This window comes from Salmo trutta, chromosome 30 (assembly GCF_901001165.1).
Source record: "Salmo trutta chromosome 30, fSalTru1.1, whole genome shotgun sequence".
Lineage (NCBI taxonomy): Eukaryota > Metazoa > Chordata > Actinopteri > Salmoniformes > Salmonidae > Salmo > Salmo trutta.
The window spans coordinates 43,107,938-43,126,944 of NC_042986.1; the positions used below are offsets into that span (position 1 = coordinate 43,107,938).

At 45.1% G+C, this 19,007-nt stretch overlaps 1 protein-coding gene across 5 annotated transcripts in view; it reads left to right on the top strand.

Annotated features, from left to right (window-relative positions):
* LOC115168733 (host cell factor 1) overlaps positions 1-18,677 on the top strand; it is a 54,249-nt gene extending 35,572 nt beyond the window's left edge. For 4 of the 5 annotated variants that reach the window (XM_029724270.1, XM_029724273.1, XM_029724271.1 and 1 more), the window contains 8 exons: positions 984-1,159; positions 1,495-1,527; positions 3,021-3,236; positions 7,663-7,800; positions 12,326-12,511; positions 12,724-13,033; positions 14,742-14,805; positions 15,108-18,677. In XM_029724270.1, the coding sequence (XP_029580130.1) occupies positions 984-1,159; positions 1,495-1,527; positions 3,021-3,236; positions 7,663-7,800; positions 12,326-12,511; positions 12,724-13,033; positions 14,742-14,805; positions 15,108-15,147 (1,163 nt within the window). In that variant the 3' untranslated portion in view covers positions 15,148-18,677. The remainder of the gene's footprint in view (positions 1-983; positions 1,160-1,494; positions 1,528-3,020; positions 3,237-7,662; positions 7,801-12,325; positions 12,512-12,723; positions 13,034-14,741; positions 14,806-15,107) is intronic. The other variant, XM_029724272.1, reaches the window with a different exon arrangement.
* The last annotated feature ends 330 nt before the right edge of the window (positions 18,678-19,007 follow it).

Genomic DNA, 19,007 nt, shown 5'->3' on the forward strand with positions numbered 1-19,007 from the left:
CTCCACTAGGGCCCTACCGCTCCACTAGGCCCTACCGCTCCACTAGGGGTCTACCGCTCCACTAGGGGTCTACCGCTCCACTAGGGCCCTACCGCTCCACTAGGGCCCTACCGCTCCACTAGGGGCCTTACCGCTCCACTAGGGGCCTTACCGCTCCACTAGGGGCCTTACCGCTCCACTAGGGGCCTTACCGCTCCACTAGGGGCCTTACCGCTCCACTAGGGGCCCTACCGCTCCACTAGGGCCCTACCGCTCCACTAGGGTCCTACCGCTCCACTACCGCTCCTACCGCTCCACTAGGGTCCTACCGCTCCACTAGGGTCCTACCGCTCCACTAGGGTCCTACCGCTCCACTACCGCTCCACTAGGGCCCTACCGCTCCACTAGGGTCCTACTGCTCCACTAGGGCCCTACCGCTCCACTAGGGCCCTACCGCTCCACTAGGGCCCTACCGCTCCACTAGGCCCTACCGCTCCACTAGGGGTCTACCGCTCCACTAGGGGTCTACCGCTCCACTACCGCTCCTACCGCTCCACTACCGCTCCACTAGGGTCCTACCGCTCCACTACCGCTCCACTAGGGCCCTACTGCTCCACTACCGCTCCACTAGGGCCCTACCGCTCCACTAGGGGCCTACCGCTCCACTACCGCTCCACTAGGGCCCTACCGCTCCACTAGGGTCCTACTGCTCCACTAGGGCCCTACCGCTCCACTAGGGCCCTACCGCTCCACTAGGGCCCTACCGCTCCACTAGGGTCCTACCGCTCCACTAGGGCCCTACCGCTCGGCTACTCTTAGACGCTATGAATACGGGCCCCTGATGTAGAACCAGCAGTGGGTCGTTACTGATTTGTTAAATTCCAACGCTAGCAAGTCCCTGGAAGGCTAACAGATTGGCTGTTTTAACCAGATGTGTGGTTAGGACTGGAGAGAGAATTGTTAGCGTTTAGCATTCTCATCTTTCCTGTCCCCTTCCCTTCCAGATGAAGGAGACGGTGGCCATCACACCACCACCATCCCCATTGTGTTGACTCAGGCTGAGCTGGCAGCCCTGGTACAACAACAACAGCAGCTGCAGGAGGCCCAGGCTCAGGCCCAGGCTCTTGCTCAGGCCCAGGCTCTTGCTCAGGCCCAGGCAGCAGCAGCACAACAAAACCAGGTCAGTCAGCCCAACCACTGTTTTACTGCCTGTCGTTAACGGTTTGTTTGTCTGCCTGCCTGTCGCTGCCTATCTGTCGTTAACTTTCTGCCTGCCTGCCTGCCTGTCGCTAACTGCCTGCCTGTCGCTGCCTGTCTGTCGTTAACTTTCTGCATGTCTGTCGCTAACCTTCTGCCTGTCGCTGTCTCCCTGCCTGCCTGTCGCTGCCTGTCTGTCGCCGACTGTCTGCCTGCCTGTCTGTCGCCGACTGTCTGCCTGCCTGTCTGTCGCTGACTGTCTGTCTGCCTGTCTGTCTTCCTCTAACTGCCTGTCTCCAACTGTCTCCTACTGCCCAGGCAGCAGCAGCAGCAGCAGCACAACAAAACCAGGTCAGTCAGCCCAACCACTGTTTTACTCTAACGGTCTGCCTGCCTCTGTCTCTGCCTGCCTCTGTCTCTGCCTGTCTCTGTCTCTGCCTGCCTCTGTCTCTGCCTGCCTCTATCTCTAACGGTCTGCCTGCCTCTGTCTCTGCCTGCCCCTGTCTCTAACAGTCTGCCTGCCCCTGTCTCTAACGGTCTGCCTGCCTGCCCCTGTCTCTAACGGTCTGCCTGCCTGCCCCTGTCTCTAACGGTCTGCCTGCCTGCCCCTGTCTCTAACGGTCTGCCTGCCTGCCCCTGTCTCTAACGGTCTGCCTGCCTGCCCCTGTCTCTAACGGTCTGCCTGCCTGCCCCTGTCTCTAACGGTCTGCCTGCCTGCCCCTGTCTCTAACGGTCTGCCTGCCTGCCCCTGTCTCTAACGGTCTGCCTGCCTGCGTCTAAGTGCCTCTGTCTGTAACTATCGTTCTGTCTAGTCTCATTATATTTTACTGGTCATATAGATCACAACACTTGAACTGTTGGAATCCATTTAAACAGTGTGATTGATGTTAAGAAAGAAAGCGACGCCGTTCTTGTTTGGAAGCATTTGTTGACCTAACAGAATGACTTTATATTGTATCTGACGGCGATGATGATGACCTGGACTGCTCTAACAGAATGACTTTATAGTGTATCTGACGGCGATGATGATGACCTGGACTGCTCTAACAGAATGACTTTATAGTGTATCTGACGGCGATGATGATGACCTGGACTGCTCTAACAGAATGACTTTATAGTGTATCTGACGGCGACGAGGATGACCTGGACTGCTCTAACAGAATGACTTTATAGTGTATCTGACGGCGATGATGATGACCTGGACTGCTCTAACAGAATGACTTTATAGTGTATCTGACGGCGACGAGGATGACCTGGACTGCTCTAACAGAATGACTTTATAGTGTATCTGACGGCGATGATGATGACCTGGACTGCTCTAACAGAATGACTTTATAGTGTATCTGACGGCGACGAGGATGACCTGGACTGCTCTAACAGAATGACTTTATAGTGAATCTGACGGCGACGAGGATGACCTGGACTGCTCTAACAGAATGACTTTATAGTGAATCTGACGGCGACGAGGATGACCCGGACTGCTTGATTGACAGGGTGCGGGGCTTGGTGTGTGTGTGTGTGTGTGTGGGGAAGTAGTCACGAGTTGAGGAAGGAGACGACAGAATAAACTAGAATTTAAAAACGTAGGTTGGGCTTTAGTGGCGTTTTCAAAATATTGCGTGCGATATGTATCTCTTGCCATATTGATATTATGGATTCGATGTGTATTCGAATTATTGTGCAGCCCTACTGTCTTGTCTGTCTCTGTCTGTCTTTTCTGTCCGTCTGTCTTTTTTTGGTGGCGATCTGAATGTGTTGTTTGTATTTGTTAAATAAGCACTTTGAACTGCATTTTTAATTATTTACGAAATTCTGTATAAATAAACTTTTATGATTTGATCCAGCCAACTGAGGGCCTGGCCCCAGCAGACAGCCTGAACGACCCAGCGTCAGAGAGTAACGCCGATGAGCTGGCTGCTGCAGTGACCCAGGCTGTGGCCCGGTTAGCCCCGTCCTGCACCTTAACACCAACTCAGACAATGATGGCGACCAGCCCGGCTAAGATACAGGCAGCTACGCCCATGGCGGAGGGGGTCAATGGAATAGAGTCTGCCGCAGGGGTGAGTGGATTGGATGACCTCTGACCTCTGTTGACCTGATTTTTTTATTTATTTTTTATCATTGAAGTAACTCAAAATGGCTGTTATTTAGTCAGGTTCACTATGAGATGGTTTTATAAGACTTTATATGCTCATGCAAGTCTTATAATGCATTATAGCTTCAGGTAAAGTGTTACCAAACAGGTTTCTGGATAAAAAAGGGGTTTAGGTGGTGGGCTTGGCGAATTTCCTGCAAATTTTCTGCAATTATGGGTAATTCCCGATTTTTTTATTTATTTTTATTTTATTTTATTATAATTTTTTTTAAATTATTATTTTTTATTTTTTAATATCTACATTGTTTACAATGTTTTCTCTACATAAGTTTTTTTTTGTTGTACAATTTTAAAGGTAAAATCCACTGCATTTCAAACAGTCAGCAATAATGTAATGATTTCAGGGCTTGTAAAGTTATACTTAGTCTAAATTATAAGCCTTCCATGACCATGAAGACCCACTCGCAATAATCACTGATCTGTTCTTTAGAGTCTTGTCTATGAAAATGCCCTTTTTTGTTACAAATGCAACAAGAACCAAGCATAATGCACATTCAATAATAATGACTGACTTCTTGTAGCAGGCGTTTATAGAAAATTACTACAGGGGTGTCATCAATAATCTCTCACGTACAAGCCCACGTGCTAGTGAGTAGCCAGCTAGTCTTAAGTTTAGCGAAGTCGGATACATTTTTGCTAGCCAACAAGTCAGAGCAGTTGAATTGTTATGGACACACCCTGTCAAGTCTCCAACTGTTTGAAAAGCATGCTAGCCTGTCCACTTTTGTTCAGATGTTGAAATCAAGTGGGCTTCCTTTGTTTCTCAGAATGAGAACGAGTTGCCCGTTCATTTATATAATGGTTTCGTGCTTATTGCACATTTTGTAAACCAGACTGTACAGCTACTATGACAGTCTTCAGCTAAAATGCTGTACTTGGTACAAACGGAGCATAAATATTTCAGAATAAATGTTAATTGATAGTCCAGTTTTAGTAGTGTCTGCTCAGAGTGCAGTTTGAGGAGTCGAGACATAAAAAGACCTGTTAGAAAGCTTAACTTCTCTATTACAGTAAAAATGTGTTTCTGTGTCCATATGTCCAATTTTGTTGAACCAAATGCAAATAGCAAGTTGAAACTGCTTGTCAGAGATGAGAAAGATCTCTCATCTTTGTTTTTTTTTGTGAGGGGGAGGGGCTTGGCGGGAGGGGGAGGGGCTTGGCGGGAGGGGGAGGGGCTTGGTGTGTATGAAAACCGAGAGGATGAGGCAAAGCGAGAGGTTTCACTCTGGCTAAATTTTTCACAAAATAAGACCAATGCATTTCTATGGGTTTATTTTGGACCTAAGCTTGTCGCCTGCCTTCCCGCCTTTTGGACAATGACTCCATTGTTAGGACTCAGACATGAGCATCTCGTCATTATATACAGATCTCTGGTGTAAATGGGAAGGTGCATAGAGGAGCGAATGAGACGAGACCAAAAAGACAATGTTAAAACAAGAGCATGTAAAACGCCCCTAAAAATTTGAAATACAAATAAAACTTGGTTCTTACAATACAGGCATTTGGAATATTGAGCAAAAACATAGATTTGAATTTATGAAATTTAATTTGATATCGCCCAGACATAAATTCTAGGCTGAGAGAAAATGTGCTGTTTTAAAGAACATTTCCTGCAATTCCACACATCTTGCCGTGACTTACAGTTGAAGTCGGAAGTTTACATACACCTTAACCAAATACATTTAAATTCAGTTTTTCACAATTCCTGACATTTAATCTTAGTAAAAATTCCCTGTCTTAGGTCAGTTAGGATCACCACTTTATTTTAAGAATGTGAAATGTCAGAATAATAGTAGAGAGAATTATTTATTTCAGCTTTTATTTCTATCATCACATTCCCAGTGGGTCAGAAGTTTACATACACTCAATTAGTATTTGGTAGCATTGCCTTTTAAATTGTTTAACTTGGGTCAAATGTTTTGGGTAGCCTTCCACAAGCTTCCCACAATAAGTTGGGTGAATTTTGGCCCGTTCCTCCTGACAGAGCTGGTGTCACTGAGTCAGGTTTGAAGGCCTCCTTGCTCACACACACTTTTTCAGTTTCTGCCCACAAATGTTCTATAGAGTTGAGGTCAGGGCTTTGTGATGGCCACTCCAATACCTTGACTTTGTTGTCCTTAAGCCATTTGGCACAACTTTGGAAGTATGCTTGGGGTCATGGTCCGTTTGGAAGACCCATTTGTGACCAAGCTTTAACTTCCTGACTGATGTCTTGAGATGTTGCTTCAATATATCCACATAATTTTCCTCCCTCATGATGCCATCTATTTTGTGAAGTGCACCAGTCCCTCCTGCAGCAAAGCACCCCCACAACATGATGCTGCCACCCCCGTGCTTCACGGTTGGGATGGTATTCTTCGGCTTGCAAGCCTCCCCCTTTTTCCTCCAAACATAACGATGGTCATTATGGCCAAACAGTTATATTTGTTTCATCAGACCAGAGGACATTTTTCCAAAAAGTAAGATCTTTGTCCCCATGTGCAGTTGCAAACCTTAGTCTGGCTTTTCTATGGTGGTTTTGGAGCAGTGGCTTCTTCCTTGTTGAGCGGCCTTTCAGGTTATGTCGATATAGGACTCGTTTTACTGTGGATATTGATACTTTTGTACCTGTTTCCTCCAGCATCTTCACAAGGTCCTTTGCTGTTGTTCTGGGATTGATTTGCACTTTTCGCACCAAAGTACGTTCATCTCTAGGAGACAGAACGTGTCTCCTTCCTGAGCGGCATGATGGCTGCGTGATCCCATGGTGTTTATACTTGCGTACTATTGTTTGTACAGATGAATGTGGTACCTTCAGGCGTTTGGAAATTGCTCCCAAGGATGAACCAGACTTGTGGAAGTCTACAATTTTTTTTTTCTGAGGTCTTGGCTGATTTCTTTAGATTTTTTTCCCATGATGTCAAGCAAAGAGGCACTGAGTTTGAAGGTAGGCCTTGAAATACATCCACAAGTACACCTCCAATTGACTCAAATTATGTAAATTAGCCTTTCAGAAGCTTCTAAAGCCATGACATCATTTTCTGGAATTTTCCAAGCTGTTTAAAGGCACAGTCAACTTAGTGTATGTAAACATTTGACACACTGGAATTGTGATACAGTGAATTATAAGTGAAATAATCTGTCTGTAAACAATTACTGGAAAAATGACTTGTGTCATGCACAAAGTAGATGTCCTAACCGACTTGCCAAAACTATAGTTTGATAACAAGAAATTTGTGGAGTGGTTGAAAAACAGAGTTTTAATGACTCCAACCTAAGTGTATATAAACTTCCGACTTCAACTGTATGCTATCTGAGTGACTCAAACATAACATTAATGGGGGCCCCATGCAATGACGGAAATCCTCCGTAATGCCATTAATGGGGGCCCCATGCAATGACGGAAATCCTCCGTAATGCCATTAATGGAGGCCCCATGCAATGATGGAAATCCTCCGTAATGCCATTAATAGAGGCCCCATGCAATGACGGAAATCCTCCGTAATGCCATTAATGGAGGCCCCATGCAATGATGGAAATCCTCCGTAATGCCATTAATGGAGGCCCCATGCAATGATGGAAATCCTCCGTAATGCGTAACTTTGGGAATTTTAAGATTCTCCGTCTAACGTTTTATTTTGGTGATTGTTGGGTCTCAAAGATGATCATATTTTAAATGTGTATATATATATTAGCTCTATTATCTTTTCTACATATTTTGTATCTGGTTTTAATCATTTTAAGTTTACACTGAAGATATTTTTCCGTTCTGAAAATTATTCTTTAAAAAAATCTGTTTGAACATAGGCGGCCCCGAAAAAATAAAAAAAATAAAAAATACTTAGGTGGCCCGCCCAATACTTTATTTATGCTGAAAAAAACCCTGCCAAAGAATGATGCGTACAAGTACGTTTTCAAACCATCATGTGTTGTCCAGAGGCTGATTTCTGTTCACCTCTTTGACAAACCACCTCATTATTGTTATATATATATATATCATTTATTTTTATAAATAATTTTTATATATTTAAAAAAATATATATATATATATATATAAAATATATATATATTTATTAAAAAAAAAATATATATATATATATATATATATATATATCTAAAAATACAAAAAAAAAAGCTACAAAAATATATATATATTTTTTTTTTGTGTATTTTTTTAAATGACTTATCTGCTTGAATAAAGGTTCCTAAAGAAATGATAAATAACAACACATTTAATGTAGATCCATTGTAATTATTACGTTATTTTTCTGTCTTGTCTATTCCTCTAATGAATAAATGTTATGAATCTGTTATTCACATTGCGTACGTTCTAACCGCCATGTCTTCTCCAGAGGCCAGGACCGTCTCCTGCGGTGGCCAAAGCCCCGCTGAAGAAAGACAACCAGTGGTTTGACGTTGGCATCGTCAAGGTTACCAACACCGTGGTTACGCACTACTACCTACCCGACGAAGACGCGCCTGCTGTCGATGTAAGACACTAAAGGCGACGATCAACGTGGCTACTGTTGTTCTGGTAGTCACTAATGCTATCGACGATAATGGGTTTATATAGAGATTTTTTTTTTGTTGTGGTTTCACACATTCTGATTTGATTTTTGTTTTCTTCCAATTCCTCACACGCTCGCTCATAGTCTCATTCTCAAAATGTATTGGAGGAGAACCTCCCCAAGGTCCATCCCTCTGAACTTCTCCTCCAGTGTTTTTTGAGGAGGAAGGCACGGAGAGACGATGTGACGAATCAAGGAGAGACTTGAGATCTACGGCTTCCTCCTACTAGGGTTGTTGTGGTAACCGTATTACCGCCACACCGGCAGTCATGAGTCATGGCGGTGATCTCCTTTTATGCATTCTAAACATGCTTTGGTTGTACCCCACTTATACCCAACTTGCTAACGACCATCAGGTCCTAATGGCCTGGTACTCAGGGCTCTGTTGTCCCTCCATCAGGTCCTAATGGCCTGGTACTCAGGGCTCTATTGTCCCTCCATCAGGTCCTAATGGCCTGGTACTCAGGGCTCTGTTGTCCCTCCATCAGGTCCTAATGGCCTGGTACTCAGGGCTCTGTTGTCCCTCCATCAGGTCCTAATGGCTTGGTACTCAGGGCTCTGTTGTCCCTCCATCAGGTCCTAATGGCCTGGTACTCAGGGCTCTGTTGTCCCTCCATCAGGTCCTAATGGCCTGGTACTCAGGGCTCTGTTGTCCCTCCATCAGGTCCTAATGGCCTGGTGCTCAGGGCTCTGTTGTCCCTCCATCAGGTCCTAATGGCCTGGTACTCAGGGCTCTGTTGTCCCTCCATCAGGTCCTAATGGCCTGGTACTCAGGGCTCTGTTGTCCCTCCATCAGGTCCTAATGGCCTGGTACTCAGGGCTCTGTTGTCCCTCCATCAGGTCCTAATGGCCTGGTACTCAGGGCTCTGTTGTCCCTCCATCAGGTCCTAATGGCCTGGTACTCAGGGCTCTGTTGTCCCTCCATCAGGTCCTAATGGCCTGGTACTCAGGGCTCTATTGTCCCTCCATCAGGTCCTAATGGATTGGTACTCAGGGCTCTATTGTCCCTCCATCAGGTCCTAATGGCCTGGTACTCAGGGCTCTATTGTCCCTCCATCAGGTCCTAATGGCCTCGTACTCAGGGCTCTATTGTCCCTCCATCAGGTCCTAATGGCCTGGTACTCAGGGCTCTAATGTCCCTGTAACCACTCTGACATCAATGCAATCTAAAATCACATCCAACACTGATCATCCAAACAATACGCAGCTTTTAAAACTCCCGTCACTGTGATGATCAGTATTGAAGAAACAAGTTCAACAGCGGAAAACATGGTTGTTTTTGATGTTGTTTTAAAGCCTAACACAACAAAATGGACAGCGCTTTCTGGGGTGACGATTATTTCAAAACACCCATAATTATATTAGAGCCTTTGAGCCCAAGCTTGAAAAAAAAACAAAAAACCCTGAATTAAAATAACGATTGTGCCCTTATAAGATACATAGGTCACCGCATATTACTCATGGCAGAAAAAAACATAAAACAAAACTGATTTATGATGTCTTTGATACATAATTGGTCTAGCCTTTTTGAGTGTAAACTGTTATTTAAGCATACTGAATGGACTGGTTACCTAATGCTACGCTCTAATGTTTATTCATGACTCTGGGAAAGAACCTATGACCCCTTGGCGATGCTGTTGGTTCAATGATTGCGCATGGCGGCTTTAATTATAGTGAATTTTATATTTTGATTTTGAATAGCCTAGTAAAAGGGAATTTTTATCAAATCAATCAAATCAAATGTATTTATACAGCCCTTCTTACATCAGCTGATATCTCAAAAGTGCTGTACAGAAACTCAGCCTAAAACCCCAAACAGCAAGCAATGCAGGTGTAGAAGCACGGAGGCTAGGAAAAACTCCCTAGAAAGGCCAGAACCTAGGAAGAAACCTAGAGAGGAACCAGGCTATGAGGGGTGGCCAGTCCTCTTCTGTCTGTGCCGGGTGGAGATTATAACAGAACATGGCCTAGATGTTCAAATGTTCATAGATGACCAGCATGGACAAATAATAATAATCACAGTAGTTGTCGAGGGTGCAACAAGTCAGCACCTCTGGAGTAAATGTCAGTTGGCTTTTCATAGCCGATCATTCAGAGTATCTCTACCGCTCCTGCTGTCTCTAGAGAGTTGAAAACAGCAGGTCTGGGACAGGTAGCACGTCCGGTGAACAGGTCAGGGTTCCATAGCCGCAGGCAGAACCGTTGAAACTGGAGCAGCAGCACGGCCAGGTGGACTGGGGACAGCAAGGAGTCATCATGCCAGGTAGTCCTGAGGCATGGTCCTAGGGCTCAGGTCTTCCGAGAGAAAGAGAGAATTAGAGAGAGCATACTTAAATTCACACAGGACACCGGATAAGACAGGAGAAATACTCCAGATGTAACAGACTGACCCTAGCCCCCCGACACAAACTACTGCAGCATAAATACTGGAGGCTGAGACAGGAGGGGTCAGGAGACACTGTGGCCCCATCCGACGATACCCCCGGACAGGGCCAAACAGGAATATATTTATATATTTTCATAATTAATTGGGTGACACGTTAACCTTTTAGCTATACAGAATATCTCCCCACCAGTGTCCTCTCTCACTTTTTATTCCTTACTAGAGCGCGCAGAAAGGCTGTCAACAGTTTAGTGACACTATCTTTCGTTGCGAAAACATGGTACAATCGATGTTAAATGAAGCACTGGGTAGCTGCAGGAACAAGGTTGGAGAGTCCCATGGCGTTACAGCCTTATTCTAAAATGTATTAAATTGTTTTTTTCCCTCATCAATTTACACACAATACCCCATAATGACAAAGCAAAAACATGTTTTAAAAAATATATATATATATATATTACATTTACATCAGTATTCAGACCTTTTACTCATTACTTTGTTGCAGCACCTTTGGCAGCGATTACAGCCTCAAGTCTTCTTGGGTTTGACGCTACAAGCTTGGCACACCTGTATTTGGGGAGTTTCTCCCATTCTTCTCTGCAGATCCTCTCAAGCTCTGTCAGGTTGGATGGGGAGCGTTGCTACACAGCTATTTTCAGGTCTCTCCAGAGATGTTCGATCGGGTTCAAGTCCGGGCTCTGGCTGGGCCACTCAAGGACATTCAGAGACTTGTCCTGAAGCCACTCCTGCGTTCTCTTGGCTGCGTGCTTAGGGTCGTTGTCCTGTTGGAAGGTGAACCTTCGCCCTAGTCTGAGGTCCTGAGCGCTCTGGAGCAGATTTTCATCAAGGATCTCTACTCTTTTTCCGTTCATCTTTCCCTCAATCCTGATTTAGTCTCCAAGTCCCTGCCGCTGAAAAAATATCCCCACAGCATGATGCTGCCACCACCATGCTTCACCGTAGGGATGGTGCCAGGTTTCCTCCAGACGTGACGCTTGGCATTCAGGCCAGAGTTCAATCTTGGTTTCATCAGAGATGGTTGTCCTTCTGGAAGGTTCTCCCACCTCTACAGAGGAATTCTGGAGCTCTGTCAGAGTGACCATCGGGTTCTGGTGACCTCCCTGACCAAGGTCCTCACCCGATTGCTCAGTTTGGTCGGGCGGCCAGCTTTAAGACGAGTCTTGGTGGTTCCAAACTTCTTCCATTTAAGAATGATGGAGGCCACTGTGTTCTTGGGGACCTTCAATACTGCAGAAATGTTTTGGTACCCTTCCCCAGATCTGTGCCTGGACACAATCCTGTCTGAGTTCCAAGGACACTTCCTTCTACCTCATGACTTGGTTTTTGCTCTGACATCCACTGTCAACTGTGGGACCTTATATAGACAGGTGTGTGCCTTACCAAATCATGTCCAATCCAATAGAATTTACCACAGGTGGACTCCAATCCAAGTTGTACAAACATCTCAAAGATGATCAATGGAAACATGATGCATCTGAGCTCACAGCAAAGGGTCTGAATACTTATGTAAATAAGGTATTTCAGTTTTTTATTTGTAATGAATTAGCAAAAATGACAAACCTGTTTTACCTTTGTCATTGAGGTATTGTGTGTAGATTTATGAGGAAAAACAGTTGTTTAATCAATTTTAGAATAAGGCTGTAACCTAACAAAACGTGTAAAAAGTGAAAGGGTCTGAATACTTTCCAAATGCACTGAATGTTATGATTTCTAAGACATTGTAAGGTTTGTATCATTCACAACTAAAGTTACCAAATAACGCTAAATCTAGCATATAGGACCTGTTTCACGTAATCGCTATTACCTCAATATATCCCCATCATATACACACTTACTCTGTAATGGGGAAAAATATCCTTAAGAAATATTTTCAGCTAAGTTCAATTATATTGTTCTTACTATTAAAATCGTATAATGTAAAATAATGGCATGGGACTTATAAACATATTTTGTCAGCTAAATGAACAAGCCTACAGCCTATGTCATGGAACATAGCCAGATAAGATATCAAGGAAAACATGTTGTTTTTCCTGTGTGTTGTAGGATGACTCTGGGACGATCCCGGACTACAGTCAGATGAGGAAGATGGATCTCCAGCCAGGGACGGCCTATAAATTCAGAGTGGCCGGGATCAACACTTGTGGCCGGGGGAACTTCTCAGAGGTCTCAGCCTTCAAGACCTGTCTACCAGGCTTCCCCGGAGCTCCATGTGCGATCAAGATCAGCAAGGTAACACATTTTATTTTATTAAATTACATTTTTAGTATTTAACCAGTTAAGTCAGTAAAGAACACATTCTTAAACATATTTTACCCAGGAAGTGTTATTTTTATCAAACATTTTACCCAGGAAGTGTTATTTTATTTCACCTTGTTTATATGATTCTGTGTTTTATAGCTCATATCACGCTTTCTCCCCCTCTCTTCCTCCTCCCCACTCAGAGCCCAGACGGCGCCCACCTGACCTGGGAGCCTCCGTCGGTCACATCTGGTAAGATCATCGAGTACTCGGTGTACCTGGCCATCCAGAGCGCCCAGAGCGGGGAGCAGGCCAAGCCCACTACCACCACCACCCCAGCCCAGCTGGCTTTCATGCGGGTGTTCTGTGGGCCCAACCCTTCCTGTCTGGTGCAGTCGTCCAGCCTCTCCAACGCACACATAGACTACACCACCAAGCCTGCCATCATCTTTCGTATCGCAGCCCGCAACGAGAAAGGTTACGGCCCTGCCACGCAGGTCAGGTGGCTCCAAGGTACGGAACGTTATGTTAAACTCGATTCACTTGTCAGTTGTCAATATTACATTGAACAAAAATATGAACACAACATGTAAAGTGTTGATCACCTTTTTCATGAGCTGAAATAAAAGATCCCAGAAATGTTCCATAAGCACAAAAAGCTTATTTCTCTAAAATGTTTTGCACAAATTTGTTTACATCCCTGTTAGTGAGCATTTCTCTTTTGCCATGATAGTCTATCCACCTGACAGGTGTGGCATATCAAGAAGCTGATTGAACAAAATGATCATTACACAGGTGCACCTTGTGCAGGGGACAATAAAAGGCCACTCTAAAATGTGCAGTTTCATCACAACACAATGCCACAGATGTCTCAAGTTTTGAGGGAGTGTGTAATTGACATGCTGACTGCAGGAATGTCCACCAGAGCTGTTGCCAGAGAATTTGAATGTTAATTTCTCTACCATAAGCCGCCTCTAATGTCATTTTAGAGAATTTGGCAGTACGTCCAACTGGCCTCACAACCGCAGACCACGTGTAACCACGCCAACCGAGGACCTCCACATCTGGCTTCTTCACCTGCGGGATCGTCTGAGACCAGCCACCCGGACAGCTGATGAAACTGGGGGTTTTGCACAACCGAAGAATTTCTGCACAAACTGTCAGAAACCGTCTCAAGGAAGTTGACCTGCGTGCTCGTCATCCTCACCAGGGTCTTGACCTGACTGCAGTTCGGCGTCGTAACCGACTTCAGTGGGCAACATGCTCAACTTCGATGGCCATTGGACAACTGTGGTCTTCACGGATGAATCCTGGTTTCAACTGTACCGGGCAGATGGCAGAAAGCATGTATGGCGTCCCGTGTGGCTCAGTTGGTAGAGCATGGTGTTTGCAACGCCAGGGTTGTGGGTTCGATTCCCACGGGGGACCAGTACGGAGAAAAAATGTATGAAATGTATGCATTCACTACTGTAAGTCGCTCTGGATAAGAGCATCTGCTAAATTACTAAAATGTAAATGTAAAAATGTGTGGGTGAGCGGTTTGCTGACGTCAACATTGTGAACAGAGTGGCCCCATGGTGGGGTTATGGTATGGGGCAGGCATAAGCTACGGATAATGAACACAATTGCAATTTGAATGCACAGAGATACTATGACGAGATCCTGGTATATGATCTGAGGTCCAATGTCGTGCCATTCATCCCGCCGCCATCACCTCATGTTTCAGCATGATAACGCACGACCCCATTTCACAAGGATCTGAATACAACTCCTGGAAGCTGAGAATTTCCCAGTTTTTCCATGGTCTGCAAAATCACCAGACATCACCACACCCGTTGAGCATGTTTGGGATGCTCTGGATCGACGCGTATGACGGCGTATTCCAGTTCCCGTCGATATCCAGCATCGTCACACGACGAAGAGGAGTGGGACAACATTCCATAATCAACAGTCTGATCAACTCTCTGTGAAGATGTCACGCTGCATAAGGCAAATGGTGGTCACACCAGACACTGACTGGTTTTCTGATCTACGCCCATATCGTTCTTTTTTTTTTTTAAGATATCTGTGACCAACTGTAATCCCAGTTATGTGAAATCCATAGATTAGGGCCTAATAGAATTTTTCAGTTGACTGATTTCCTCAAATTGTTGCGTATTGCGTTTTTTAAATATTTTTTGTTCAGTGCAATCCTAACAGTTTCCCTTCCTCCTCCCTGTAGAGATTAGTAAAGATGGCCTTGCAGGTAAACCTACTGTTAAGAGACCAGGCTCCTCGCCTGACATGTGAGTACTAGGATTCATCCTCCTCTCTCTTTTTAGTATCCACAGAACGATTAAATAAAAAGTAGAATTCATGAATTCAGGTATTTTAACTTAAAATAAAATACAGTCCTTTTAAAATACTATGTATTCATTTATTTATTTGGAAATGCAAAAAGTGTTTGAATAAAGTTTTTCAGTAGTCGGTTGTGGCCAAGCCTGTCACCCCTCTGTCATAACTCTTAACTTTCAACTTAACTATCTGTCCGAACTCTGCAGCCTTATCCATGTTCATCTGTTGAAAAATGGTTTCTCTCCTCTTGTAGGAAAGCTGCTGGTCCGAAGAAGGCCAGATCAGACCAGTGAGGGGTTTCATTCCTCTCCCCTTGTTGTCCATGATGACTGAACTGAATACAACACCTTCCTACTGAATACAATACCCCAGGCTCCACCTAGACCCCGGACCCCAACCTCTACCAGAACCACATCTAACCCTACAACAGCACATCCTGAACCTAGACCAGGCCCCATCCTGAACCTTGACCAGGCCCCATCCTGAACCTTGACCAGGCCCCATCCTGATCCTTGACCAGGCCCCATCCTGATCCTTGACCAGGCCCCATCCTGATCCTTGACCAGGCCCCATCCTGATCCTTGACCAGGCCCCATCCTGATCCTTGACCAGGCCCCATCCTGATCCTTGACCAGGCCCCATCCTGATCCTTGACCAGGCCCCATCCTGAACCTTGACCAGGCCCCATCCTGATCCTTGACCAGGCCCCATCCTGAACCTTGACCAGGCCCCATCCTGAACCTTGACCAGGCCCCATCCTGAACCTAGACCAGGCCCCATCCTGAACCTAGACCAGGCCCCATCCTGAACCTAGACCAGGCCCCATCCTGAACCTAGACCAGGCCCCATCCTGAACCTAGACCAGGCCCCATCCTGAACCTAGACCAGGCCCCATCCTGAACCTAGACCAGGCCCCATCCTGAACCTAGACCAGGCCCCATCCTGAACCTTGACCAGGCCCCATCCTGAACCTTGACCAGGCCCCATCCTGAACCTTGACCAGGCCCCATCCTGAACCTAGACCAGGCCCCATCCTGAACCTAGACCAGGCCCCATCCTGAACCTAGACCAGGCCCCATCCTGAACCTTGACCAGGCCCCATCCTGAACCTTGACCAGGCCCCATCCTGAACCTTGACCAGGCCCCATCCTGAACCTAGACCAGGCCCCATCCTGAACCTAGACCAGGCCCCATCCTGAACCTAGACCAGGCCCCATCCTGAACCTAGACCAGGCCCCATCCTGAACCTTGACCAGGCCCCATCCTGAACCTTGACCAGGCCCCATCCTGAACCTTGACCAGGCCCCATCCTGAACCTAGACCAGGCCCCATCCTGAACCTAGACCAGGCCCCATCCTGAACCTAGACCAGGCCCCATCCTGAACCTAGACCAGGCCCCATCCTGAACCTAGACCAGGCTCCATCCTGAACCTAGACCAGGCCCCATCCTGAACCTAGACCAGGCCCCATCCTGAACCTTGACCAGGCCCCATCCTGAACCTTGACCAGGCCCCATCCTGAACCAGGCCCCATCCTGAACCTTGACCAGGCCCAACATCCCATCAGTCACAAAATGGCTGCACAATAGATAACGCTGAGAAACAGCAGATCCCCTGCCCTCATCACTGGATGTTGTGGTACCGTGGACGCCTTATTTCATTCTTCTGTATTTCTTATTGTATTATTATTATTATTATTATTATTATTGATATTATTATTGTTTAAACCATGGAAAGCACATAATTAACTTTTTATTTTCCTATGATATGATTTTCTGTGGAATCAAAATACAAAAAAACTGTTCAGTCTCTGGTTTAACTGTAGTTTCTAGATAGTTCTCTAGTCTCTTTCATGCGTTTCCTCTCCCCTGTTTTATCTACACAAGCAATAGACAACACAAATATCTGCTCATAATACAATCTAGTATATCTCATTATGTCACTGGAGAGGGGTGTGTGTGTGTGTGGGGGGGCGGGCATCAGCAGGTTGCGTTCAGGAGAAATCAGACGGTTTGCTATAGGAGACAGTTGGAACATAAGAAGATCGTCACGGAGATTTAATAAATACACCGAACGGACCAGCAGGACGTTGGGAGAGGACAGATCCTCATCGACCAATCAATACTCTGTATCTGTCCTGGCTGTCATCTTGCTTTGTGACATCACTGTGTTTTTAATGTGTAGCTGTGTCAGAGAGGAAACGAGTTAAAGGATTAGCTTGAGAAAGAACAACAACAAAAAATTACCTGTTGTTCATGTAGGTTTAGGAGACTGCTTTTATTCGTTCTCTAGTTGACTATCTACTCCGGTAGTTTCTCTGCTTTCATTGGAGGAATTTGTTGACGGTGATTGGCTGACTGCCAGGGTGACGTGATTAGCTGACTGCCAGAGTGACGGTGATTGGCTGACTGCCAGGGTGACGGTGATTAGCTGACTGCCAGAGTGACGGTGATTGGCTGACTGCCAGGGTGGCGGTGATTGGCTGACTGCCAGGGTGACGGTGATTAGCTGACTGCCAGAGTGACGGTGATTGGCTGACTGCCAGGGTGACGGTGATTAGCTGACTGCCAGAGTGACGGTGATTGGCTGACTGCCAGGGTGACGGTGATTGGCTGACTGCCAGGGTGACGGTGATTGGCTGACTGCCAGGGTGACGGTGATTGGCTGACTGCCAGAGTGACGGTGATTGGCTGACTGCCAGGGTGACGGTGATTGGCTGACTGCCAGGGTGACGGTGATTGGCTGACTGCCAGGGTGACGGTGATTGGCTGCCTGCCAGGGTGAAACAACCCCAATACATATTTTATAACCTGATTTGACGGTTTCAGAATTGGTGGCGTAACGAACGATTTACGTTAACAAGGACTTTTTGTACTTGCTCTGCAGCAGAACATAAGATTTGTCAGAAAAAGGAGGAGTGGATGGTTTTATTTTTGTTTACTTAATTTTTTTTATTAAAGGAATTAATTTGCTGGGAAAAATATATTTATTTTCACCTTCCCCCCCCCCCTCTCAATCTGTTGATAGTCCATAGTAGAATTAATTTGTTGGACTATGGAATTCAAAAGGTTATTTTTATTTTCCCAAGGCTTGTTTTCTGTTTCTTTTTTAAGATAAATTCCCGTTTATTCTCAGCAATGTCCTGCCCACAAATTGTGGAGAAACTTTTCGTATTGATAACCATTGACATTTTAGTTTTTGGTGTATTATGTGTTAAGGTATTGAAAGTGTGTAACGTGACTAGTGTTTTTCCACGTAGTCTTTTTGAACGGGGCGGTTTTTAGTTACCTAATGGTGGGATATGATGGCAGGAAGAGCGGATGATTGGCGCGGCTAGTATGGGTTCAGTTGTAAATAAGTTCCTTCGCGTAGCAAGAAGTAAAAAATACAAAAAAAATAAGTACAAAAACAAATACGGCTTTTTATATAATTATCTGTAACAAAAATGTTTTTACATGTTTGTCATCTGGGTTGCTTTGTCTAGATTTAAAAAAAATTAAAAAGGAAATGTCTTCCTGCTTTTGTCTTGTTCTCGCTTCTGTTTTTCCTCATTGACTATAATGCAGAACCCTTCTTGATATCGTTGTTATGGTTATAATGCCCAAGTTACGTTGGCAGGCAGGGACGTCGGGAGGTTGTATTAAGAACCAAACATAGAAATAGAATCTAGAATAGATTGTTGAATAGATTATATTTCTATGGAAGCAACAGCTAGCTGATGGAGATTTGAGCTTTGTTCAATCTGATCTGACAGATGTTTGAGTATTAAACTGTTTGTGAATATTACTATGGAAAATAAAACTTTTTAGTGCATCCTTTTCTTACCTTTTCTGGAGATGTGATTTATTTTGTGTGAATGTTGTGTTGGTATTGAAGGGTGAGACATTTTCTCCTAAACTTGGGACAGTGGTTGAGTTCACCACCACATCTACTTATGTGTAATTGTTAATCCTTGTGTAAATATAAAATACAATACTGTTCGCTTATATAATACAACTGTTGTGAGTAGTCGGAATATAATTGTTAGTTTAAAACGTTTACATGCTTGTGAGGACGATATCCCTAATAATCCTGTTTACATGGGTTTGCTAACTACTTTTCTAAAAGAGTGCCGTGTATAAAGTCAGAATGTCTGCCGTCTCAGCCACTACCTG